Source organism: Hyaena hyaena, unplaced genomic scaffold (genome assembly GCF_003009895.1).
Source record: "Hyaena hyaena isolate Hyena2069 unplaced genomic scaffold, ASM300989v1 scaffold_467, whole genome shotgun sequence".
In the NCBI taxonomy this organism is placed as follows: Eukaryota; Metazoa; Chordata; class Mammalia; order Carnivora; family Hyaenidae; genus Hyaena; species Hyaena hyaena.
Window position 1 is genome coordinate 118,301 of NW_024081100.1, and position 11,066 is coordinate 129,366.

Here is an 11,066-nt window from a genome sequence, read left to right on the forward strand (position 1 = left end):
AGGGGCACAAAACATAAATGTGCACCTCATATATTGTTAGATTGCAAACACCTGTGTCACCCATAACCAGATCCAGACTTGGAATATTGCCGGAACTTGGGAGTTCCCTTGGGGCTCCCTACCCGTCATGACACTCTTTGCCTGCCAAAAGGGAACTACTATGTTACCTTTTAAGACTATTGTGTAGTTTTGCCTGTTTTTGAATGTCCTATGAATGGAATTAGATTCTTTTGTGTCTGCCTGCTTTTGCTGAATGTATTTATGTTTCTGACATTCTTTCATATTGTTTCATGTAGCTATAATTCATTTGTTCTCATTTCCGTATAATATTCCAGCATATGACTGTAAGGTGGTTGATGGACACTTGAGGTAGTTTCCAGGTTTTTGGCTATTACAAATCATGCTAATATGAAGATTTTTTGTAGACATACCTTGATTACATGTGCATGCATTTGGTTGGCATATACTTCGGAGCGGAGTTGCTGGGTGATAGAGTCTACAGATGTAGAGTTTTCGAGAGTGAGTGAACCAGTTTACTTTCCAGCAGAAGTATATTAATTGCTGTTGTTCCACAGCCTCACCAATATAACTAGTTAGGTGGGTATGTAGTGTTAGCTTGTGACCTACTCGCACTCCTTTGATGACCTATATGTTTTGTGAAGTCCCTTTTCATAGTTTTTTGCCTATTTTCCTGTTGGTTGGATGTCATTTTCTTGTTGGTTTGCAGGAGTTATGTCTTCTGAACAAAATACAGTCCCAGTGTGAGTTATGCTGCAAATATTTTCTCCCAGTCTGGCTTGCTTTTTCACTATAAATGATGTCTGTGAACAGAAATGCTTAATTTTACTTCAGTCCACTTTATCAGTCTTTTGTAGTTGGTGCTCTTTTAAAATGTTATTTATTTTACTTTATTTATTTTATGTTAGTGCATAGGTAAACAAGTGGAGGAGGGACGGAGGTGGGGGAGAGAGAGAGAGAGAGAGAGAGAGATTGAGAATCTTTAGAAGGCTCCATGCCCAGCCCAGAGACGGACATATGACGGGGCTCCATCTCACGAACCATGAGATCATAACCTGAGCCAAAATCAAGAGTCAATTGCCTAACTGACTGAGCCACCCAGGCACCCTAGAATATACTTTTAATAGGATGTTTTATGTTATGTTTAATTTTTTTAATGTTTTTTAAATTTATTTTTGAGAGAGAGAGAGACAGCGTGAGCAGGGGAGGGTCAGAGAGAGAGGGAGACACAGACTCTGAAACAGACTCCAGGCTCTGAGCTAGCTGTCAGCACAGAGCCCGATGGCAGGGCTCAAACCCATGAACCGTGAGATCATGACCTGAGCTGAAGTCGGACGCTTAACCAACTGAGCCACCCAGGCACCCCTCTAATAGGATGGTTTAAAGATAGGTTTGTGTTTTTGGTTCATATGAAAAATAGAAAAATCTTGGAAACTCTAGATCATGGGTCTGCAAGTTTAAAGCCCATGAGCCCTCAAGCAGCCTAGTATTTGGTTTTGTGGGTTTTGCCTTCTTCAGTGTTTTTTCTTTAAGTCAGAAGAATATTTGTAATGTGAATGTTCAATTCACATTTCAGTGTGTACATAAGGTTTATGGAACACAGCCATGCTTACTCGTTTTCCTCGTCCAAACCACTTTTGCAATATGGCAAAGCCAATGTGTCAAAGACCATCTGGCCAACAAAGCCTAAAATATTTACTGCCTTGTCTTTCAGAGAAGGAGTTTGTTGACACTGCTCTGGATGGTGTTTTCTTGCAGACAGGATTTACTTTTGCTTCTGGCAGGCAGCAGGGGTGCGTGAAATCTTGGATCACATTAAAACAGATTGAACGGTCGTCAGTCTCTGCAGGGGCTCTATTCCCATTCTCTTATTGTCACAGTGTCACCTTTTGGAGTCCAGTTCAAATGGGTGTTTACCAAGGCTCCCCTTTCATGGGAGGACCTGGATTCTGCTTTTTGTCCCTTTTGCCCCAAGAGGTTGTTCAAACTGTTTCTGGTTCCTTAGCCCTGCAGCTGTGTTTTCCACAATTTGAAGATACTCCATGGGGAAAACACCCCCAAATACTAGGCTCGCTTCTGTGGGTTCAGATCGTGGCCTTGGCCCCATAGTGTCACATGCCTTATTAGTTCTCCAGGGCCTTCAAGCAGATTTTTATTACAAATATTAGTTTGAATCCCTTTTCTAGTAGTTTTCAGAGGGAGCACTGGTTTGCATTTACCTAGTCTGCCAATATGGGCATCTTTAATAAGCCACAAATACACTTTGTTTTTGAAGAGAATTCTTAGATCTTACAGTGAAATTGCCAAATGAGTTATGCCAGTTGGAAACTGAAGGTGTTTGGGCAACTGTCAAATGAAGCAGCCCAATTTTCCTTCCCCCCACCTTGTCCTTTCCAGGGTGGGGGATGGTGATTTAACAGGATCCGCTTGTCTTTGCTTGTCTTTTCTCACACCTGTGACAGAGCCTGAGGGTAAGCCCAGCCTCTTCCCTCACTCCTGCCCTATCCCGCTTATCTGGTACTCCAGCTCCTTCAGTCCCACGGCTACTGCTCTGTCTCCACTGCTGTCTCCTTGCCTCCAGTCATTCTCCACCCTGCTGCCAAAGCGCTGAGGTGGGAATTTGATCATGCCGCTTCCCTGCCTAAAAAGTTCAGCAGCTTTTTTTTTTTTTTTTAAGTAGGCTCCATGTCCCACATGACACTTCAACTCGAGACCCTGAGATTGTGTCACGTGCTTACCACCTGAGCCACCCAGGTGCCCCCCCCACTTCAGTGGCTCTTTATAGTTTGTTGTATACATCTCATGCTTGAAGGAAGCTTATCTCACACACATATTTTCTCCAGAAGGAACATCACTGCCTTCTCGTACTTAGGACCCAAGACATCACTTTAGCACTATGCTGGGGGGGCATTTTAAACAATGAAATTATCAACAAAACACAAAAATATAAAGGTCTCTTTCTTTTCTTTTTAAATGTTTTATTTATTTCTGAGAGAGAGAGGGAGACACAGAATCTGAAACAGGCTCAAACCCACGAACTGTAAGATCATGACCTGAGCCGTAGTCGGCTGCCCAACCGATTGAGCCACCCAGGCCCCCCATGTAAAGGTCTCTTTCTTAAGAGTATGAGCTGAAACAAGACTGGCCTTGTTTGACCTGTTTTTCGCCCCTCTGCATACCCAAGAATGAACACACAGGGGTTAAAGAGGAGGCCAGTTTGCAAATACGCGATCTTCAGTGAAGGTCCACTGTACTTTATCATGGATTGATTAAAAACTGACACTCAAGGGGCGCCTAGGTGGCTCAGTAGGTTGAGCATCCAACTTCGGCTCAGGTCATGATCTTGCAGTTTGTGGGTTTGAGTCCCGTATGGGGCTCTGTGCTGACAGCTCAGAGCCTGTGGCCTGCTTTGGATTCTGTGTCGTCCTCTCTCTTTGCCTCTTCCCAGCTATCTCTTTTTCTTTCTCTCAAAAATATTTTAAAAATTTTTTAAAAAACTGACACTCAAGAGAAAACTTAAAAGGAATTCATGGCATGATGGACTTTGTAAAACTGTATGTTTTTTTAAACTTGAAAATTGAATGTAAGGCAACCAGAAATTTCCATCCATTATATGCCCCCAACATGCTTGTCCCTTCGCTATGCATGTTCAGGATTCCCCCCAGACTGGAGGACTTGCTCTTCCCCAGATAGTCTCCTGGTGCTGTGAGTTTTAGGTGCATGTTTTCCTCATTTATTCTTGCATTCAGCAAACACTACAGAGCATCTGTTCCCAGGCACCCTTTCGGGTTCCAGGCACATGGCAGTGAAATAAGGATGACTGCCCTTGGAGAGCTTCCTTCCCCTCTTGGCCCTGCGTGTTGCCTCAGCACAAGGTGTGCTGCGTATTTTACACAAAGCAAAATGGGAAGGAGACAGTTGAGGCAAGTTTGTAAATGTTGTTACCATTATGGGCTAAACTCTATCATCCTCCATGGTTTTTCTCATAGACTCAAAATATAAAATAAGGTGGCTAAAAAGAAGATACCTATAGGTGAGGCTATAAGGGAGAAAATATAAAGGGAAAGGTTTTGGGTTTTTTTTTCCACACTGGGGCATGGGTGGCAAAAGGAGGGGTGCATTGAGGGAGGTAGTTTTGCAGGAAAGGGGGCTTGCAAGACATACCTGGGGGCAGGACACTCAATTCTGAGTTGTTAGTTTAAACCCCTCTCATCTTCCCAGACATTCAAGTGTGACAGCTTTGTCCAGTGACAGTGCAGTGAGAGGATTTGTAGAGACAGGATGTCCCCGGCCACATGACAGGCAATTCTGACAGAGGCTCAGCTCTGGGAGTTCCTGGTGAATGGAGTCGCTGGAAGGAGGAAGGGACTCAGGCTGGCAAATCTCCATTCCCCCAGGGCAGCAGGGGTAACGCTAGCAAAATGGGGAGGCCGACCTGTGGGCCACGAGCCGAAGGCAGATGTGTTACTGTGTAATAAACATCGATTCCTCTTCTCCATTTCCTGCCCCAGGCCAGGGAAGACCCAGTTAAAGAGTAGAAAACAATTTTAGCTCTCGGTTGGTCTGGGAAGACTCACTATTCATTCATTGCTTTCAGTTCCTGGCTGTTTTTCATGACTCCTCCGTCACCTCTTAGGTTTCAAAATACTGCAAGGGCTGCTGGCCTTACTTTAAGGTAACTCCACAAACGTATCTGCCCTACTAGCCTGCCCTGCTTTTCTTTCCTCTCCGTCAGCAACAGAATTTGGACCGTTCATATCATCCTTAGGATGAAAAGCAACATGAGGATAATGTATCCAGAAGGCCCCTAACACCACATATTTGTGACCCAGCCTGGAGATGGGATTGAGAGACTTTCTTTTCAGTTCCTTAGCCTGTTTCCATCGGCATCGCTATCCACTACATTAGGACAGATGTAACCTTGGTTATTGTGGCAAAACAAAGCAGCGGATTTTTTTTTTCCTGTGGAGGTAAGAGTAGGCAGAAGGGCTTGGGAAGGAGGGTAAAGAACAGAACAGAAGGTACACAGTCATGCACCCCTCAAACTGCCCACCAGGAAAAACACACAAGACCTGTCTGCCTTTCAAGCTTGGCCTAGGATAGAGGGACTCGTGTCCAATCAATGACTAACAAGCTAGAGCTACATCAACTATTTGGTCTTCTGAACCAAAGGTAATTTACAACTAGAAATTGTCATTTTCTCTTGTTCACAAATTTATGAGAGTCAAATGCAAAAAACTGTCTTTGCCTCCAGGTCTTGATAAGTCGTCACAGAGAAGACTGCTGGCAGGTCCTTCCTATGCCCACGTCTCTAACTCTGGCTGTTTTCTTTCAGACCCACACCTCCCACCACTGCCCACAGTTCATCTAACCCCTTCTAGTCCTACTCAACCAAGATTATATTAAACATTACATTATTTAACAATGGCCATTTCACTCCTATCCCTAACCTCATGTAAACTTCTTTCAGGATGAGTCCCCGTCTGTTTGTATCTTCCACAGAGCCTAACATATTAAATACTAGCTGCTAACTGATTTTCAGTGAATGCTGTCTGCTGGTCAGATCGAAGTATCACAGTTCTCTAAAGGCACGAAGACAGAACATTCGCTAATCTCACAAAATTCTTGAAATTGCTCAGTGAAACCTCAGAGTCCCTGCAGATTGCAAGAAAGTGCATACAATCAGGTGGGATGCTGAAAGCTATGATCCATGCCACCATGTTGGAGCCTCAAGCACCATGGTATGAGGTAAGACAGAAAGCGCATAGGATGTTGAAGTGTGAAGGCCCAACCAGAAGCATTGTAGGTACTCAAAGGATACATAGTATGACATCTGACATTCAGGAGCTGGACCACAGAGTTATAAATGAGTCATGCAGCAAGATCTGCATTGCTGGTCTTATTTTTAAATCCACGTAGCAGTTAGTAAGAACTCAAGAAAACAAGGTGTGTTAAGTGGTCTTTATTGGGGTGTCACATTAGGTTTTCTTCATGATCAGTTCTTCAGTTAATCGTACAAGTATGATAAGTTATTATATCTCACGTGGAATTTAAATGTAAAATAAATACAAAATACATCTGTGGTTTAATGAACACTCAACGAAGCATTTTTTTCTGAGGTATTCCTTTCAGTCTGGTTTTATCCCAGATCTATCTTTTTACTTCCCGTAGGAAAAGTCTATTAAACCACACGATGGATCTGGAACCAATGAACTTGAGTTTCGATTACATTAGACGAATTTTTTGATCTCATCGTACAATACCAATACAAAAGCTCCGCCCATGCCCCTCAACACATTGGACCAGGCACCTTTGAAGAAAGCCTTGGCTCCTTCATCTTTTGCAATCTTCCTCCAGCAGTCCACCGTCCCCGTGTACATAATATCCGCTGTGGAAACAAATGTTGGTAAGGGCTCCAGAATTCTGGAGGAAAGAGGCTTTTACTCTGAAAGACATCTACACGGTGTTAGAAAAGTCAGTTGCTTCAGTTCCAGGCCCCGGCTCTAGGCATCTAGCTAAACACCCCCTTCCTTGCATAACTGTCAGGCAGTGTCTTTTGTCAATCCTACACGTTCAACCCAAAATCAAGTAACTGGGGTAGTTAACCAGCTAACCCACACGTGGTCAAGTTGTGCAATCGGGGGATGGGGTGAAGAGGTATTAAGCTGGATGGTCCCCCTTTTGATGAGGGAGAAGACAGGTGGAGTCTCAGATTCTACTGCCCAAGATGACATGGTTAAGAGAGACACAACTAGTAAGTTGAACCATATGGAACTAAGATTTGACTTTTTAACTTTAAAATGGCCAATTTCATGTTTCAACCTCTGGAAGCCAGAACTTCAGGCCATCTCACCCAACAAAAGCATCCTCTCCCACTGACACCTGTCGTAGCTAGATACCAAAAGCAAGAATTATTTTTAAATAAACTAGCTAGTTAGTTTTCTGTGTTTCTGTACCCAGGCCCTAAGGGAAAAGGGCTTAAGGTCTCTAAAACACTAGATAGTTCAGTTCACCTCTCAACATCTCATTTTTGATGTCCTTACCCCTTTAATAGAAGCAAATTCTCTTCTCTAAAGGACCCATTGACAGTAAGAAGGGGGACTAATTATAAAAATGTTAACAACCAGAATAGTGAAAACTGGAAAGAGCGCTGACTGGCGTTCTCGTTGGGCAGAGAAATAAAGAGTTAGATCCGTAGGTGTCAGGCTTACCCCCTTTCCGGCCAGACTGCATCATCATCCTACGGCGGACAGTGTCAAAGGGGTAGGACACCAGCCCCGCGACCGCTGTCACGCTCTGGGCAATCATCCAGCTCACAATAATGTGCACATTCTTGGGGTCAGGCAACATCCCTGTGTGCAGAGGCAAGAAGCCAAATGGCTATGAAGTGATTTCTCTCAGCAGCTCAGCAAAAAGCAAGAAGGGATGGAGAAGAGGCCGCTGTAACCTCCAACTCCATGCCCCACCCTTCCGGAAGAACCTGACCTTTGTGGGGTGCCTCATAAATAACCAGGCAGCCAGCCAAAGCTGGGGGATGCCCTCGGGATCCAGGGAACCCAGAGTTTTGCCCAGGGTACAGGGCATGTTAAAGAGGTTCCCAAGTTCAACTCGGTAACTGACAGAGCTGGGGCAGGGGGGAAGCAGGCTCCCCTTCTTCCTCTCTGAATAACTCCAGGCTAGAGTTCATTTCAGTAGAGGACAAGGAGAATCCTTTGTGCCACCACCTCGTCACAAGCTTCACTTTAGCCCAGGGGCTAGGAAAGAAAACAAGATTAATAAATATGAGGTCCTTTGTGAGTTACAGACCCCTAGGCACCTTCTTCCTCCCCACTCTGCACCCCGAGGCCCCTCTCTCACCCTTGGCGGTATCATAAACTCCGAAGTAGGCAGCTCTGTAGATAATGATGCCCTGGACAGAGACGCTGAAGCCCTGGTAAAGACCCCTCAGGCCGTCAGACTTGAAGATCTTGGTGAGACAGTTACCCAGACCACTGAACTCACGCTGGGCGGCACCCTTGCCCACGTCGGCAGCCAACCTGGTCCTCGCAAAGTCCAGCGGGTAGACAAAGCAGAGGGAGGTGGCCCCAGCTGCCCCGCCGGAAGCCAGGTTACCAGCAAAGTAGCGCCAGAATTGCTTATGCCGGTCCACGCCCCCCAGGAAGATCTGCTTGTACTTGTCCTTGAAGGCGAAGTTGAGAGCTTGGGTGGGGAAGTAACGGATCACGTTGGCCAGGTTACCCCTCCAGAAGGAGAGAAAGCCCTGCTCCTTGGGGATTCTCACCACACAATCAATGATCCCTTTGTACTGCTTCTCAGCAGTGATCTGTTTGCTGGCATGCTGGACCTGGGGGGAGGGGGGGCGGGAGGGCAGAAGAAATTGGGTGACGATGGCCAAGAGCAGGGGGAGAACGAAACAGGATAGGAGAAAATGAACGCTTACCATTCCCTGATTTTCTTTCTTAAATAAATGGGGAAATCAGATATTAAATCTAAATAAGTATGTCGGCTACTTGCATAACAAGCCAAAACAATCAATCCAATTTTGCCTCAGTTATCAAGTTTGCATTTGAGACAAACGGTTCTTCCCCAAATAAACTGAAAAGATTTAATTGTAAAGAGAGTCATGCATGCGCTGCATTTCCCCTAGCTTCCAGAACCGTATTAGGGGCTTAAAGGGAGGTAAAGGTCCCTGCCCTGAAGGGCACTTGCTCTAATTTAAAAGACAGGATGGGCAGGAGCTAATGATTCCTCAGTCTCATGATGGAGTCTCCCTGCGGACCAGGATCTAAAAAATGGTCTCTAACAGAAGGAGAATAAATCCACTAGACATCAGAGCCTGAAAATTTTCAAGCAGATTATCCCAGTAATTAATTATTGAGGGATTCCTTGCTGTCTGTAAGTGAGCAATTCGCTGGGGGTTTTTATGATAATTTTGACCCCCAAACTGAGGAGACCCAGTTTCTCACTGAGGGCCCCTCGCCTTTGGGGCAAGTAGAGAAAAACACAACGGAGATGATGATAAACCAGAGATCAGGCTGCAGAGGAAAAGATCTGGGGACAAGGTGAGACAATCCGAATTTATTCTAAAAATTGTTACTCAATCTCTCAAAACCTGTTTCTTCCGTTGCAAAATGGAGGGAATAATACCTATCTTACAGAGCTTATGCAAAGATAAATAATATATATGTCAGCCTACAGCACAGTGCATGGGTCACTGTAAGCTAGTTTCTGAGTAATAATTACATTGAGGTTTTTATTGTAAAAAGTGGATGCGTAGGGGGAAAAAAAAAGATGCAAGAACACTGAAAATCAAAAGGTGAGGCCGACCTACGAGGCCTAGCGGAGTGTCAGGGCTGTCCCAGGAGCAGGATCTGGCTGGCGGTAACCCACTCGGGGTGGCTTTCCATATATAGACACCCGAACGCAGGGCGCCACCCGACACCAGGAATCTGCTACTGACGCGGGACCTGTCTCTACGCAGAGGGCACCTTCCCCTTCCAGCAGGCCAGGCGGCGGGGCCTGTGGCCTAGCACAGATTGGCGGCGGCGCGCCCGCCCCGCTCCCCCGAGCCGCTGCAGCTCGCCCGCGCCCCGCGCGCCCCGCGCGCCCCGCCGGGCCCGCACCAGGCTCGCCGCGCCCGCGCCCGCGCCGTCCTTACCTGCAGCAGCAGTTTGACCCTATCGATCGGGGCGACCGCGGTCTTGGACACGGCAGCGGCGACGCCGCCGGCCAGGAAATCCTTCAGGAAGCTCAAGGCTTGATCGGTCATGCTGACAGCCGGGCGCACACAGCCTCCGGGAGCCGCGCTCTCGCTCTCGCCTCCGCCCGGCCAGGCACGGCCACCAGCTCTCCGTCCCTGCGCGACGCGAAGGGGCCGCTCGCTTCGCCCCGCAGCCCTCCTTATATCCCCCGCCCGCTCTCTCGCGAGAGGAGGAGGGACCCCGGGGCCGTGCGCGCAGTGCGCATTGGCTGGGCAGGTGCCTGGACACCCCCTCGCCGTCCCCCTCCTCCGCAGAGGGCAACCGGGGCGAAGGCGCTTCCGGGAGGCAGGGGTGGGCCGGGGGCTGTGCCTTCAGCTTGGGACGTTTAAAGGGCAAATTCATGTTATCTGTCCCGGCGAGCCGAGGGAACACCATGTCTCCGCAGCATGTGGGCCGCTGTATTTATAGCACAAGGAGGCTTAGGCTGGGGCCGACCTGGGGACAGACACGGGACCGATGCCTCAAGCAGGGCTTGCGTTAACCTCGGGCCTGCACGCGACCGCTCCAAGCCAAGGGATTTCAGGCTGCGTTTTTTGTCCCCCGCCCTTCCTTGTAACGGTGTCCCTCACCAGGCTCACTGCTTGGATTTGGGCCCCTTCAGAGTTGCGTGCTCTCGAAAATAAATCAGGATCCTCCAAAATAAATACTAACGTCACTTGATGCTGTGATTGCCTCGTAATCTGGCAACCTGCCAAATCCCCTCTTCCCTCCATTCAGTCATTGACTCGTTGATTCTACCATGAAATACTTAAGTCCTGGCATTCAGTGCCACTAGGCAAGGTCGAGCGCAAGGGGGCCGTGCAGGACACTTCTTTTGAAAATCCCTTAAGGTCTAAATGTGCCACTTTGCTGTCGACGGAATCTCAGGACATATTTTGGGCAGGATGTTCTCAGGCAGCTGTAGGCTTCTTGAGGGTCACTGCTGTTAGCCTTTCCATTAGAGTTGCTGGGTGACTGGGATATCAAGGAAGAGAAGGTCAAATCCCCGGCTGTTATTTGCCTCTTCAATAGGCACCTGGGACATAGGCTATCTAGTCTTAGGAAATTGAATGCAACTTTGAGTTGGGTGGTGGTGTTGTTTTTTAATGCGTTACTATGAACTTTGATTTTTCTTAACTTTTTTTTTGTAGGCAGTTCATACAATCATGCAGGATTTCAAATACAGCTCTTCCTTCCCCTAGAATGATTGCAATTGGTTTTTAACTCTAAACTCTTCACTCAGGTTTCTTCCAGTGTTTGAAAACTTGACAAAGTTTATGCACGTTTTCACAAGCTTGCTGATGAATG

The 11,066-nt window shown here is 46.9% G+C and overlaps 1 protein-coding gene across 1 annotated transcript; it reads right to left on the reverse strand.

Moving 5' to 3' along the window:
- Positions 1–5,964: 5,964 nt before the first annotated feature.
- On the reverse strand, positions 5,965–9,905 carry SLC25A4 (solute carrier family 25 member 4). The gene is made up of 4 exons (XM_039253865.1): positions 9,677–9,905; positions 7,876–8,362; positions 7,230–7,370; positions 5,965–6,406 (listed from the first exon to the last, which is right to left on the reverse strand). The coding sequence occupies exons 1-4, from the start codon at positions 9,785–9,787 to the stop codon at positions 6,249–6,251; spliced, it is 897 nt and encodes a 298-aa protein (XP_039109796.1). The 5' UTR covers positions 9,788–9,905; the 3' UTR covers positions 5,965–6,248.
- Between the last annotated feature and the right edge of the window lie 1,161 nt (positions 9,906–11,066).

Bases quoted from the DNA above. Each gene is read 5' to 3' on its own strand.
- SLC25A4 (XM_039253865.1), bottom strand. From the start codon at position 9,787: ATGACCGATCAAGCCTTGAGCTTCCTGAAGGATTTCCTGGCCGGCGGC. The intron at 7,371-7,875 runs GTGAGAGAGGGG...CTCTGCACACAG, and splicing joins AGTTTATGATACCGCCAAGG to GGATGTTGCCTGACCCCAAG. The intron at 6,407-7,229 runs GTAAGCCTGACA...TTGTTTCCACAG, and splicing joins GCAGTCTGGCCGGAAAGGGG to CGGATATTATGTACACGGGG.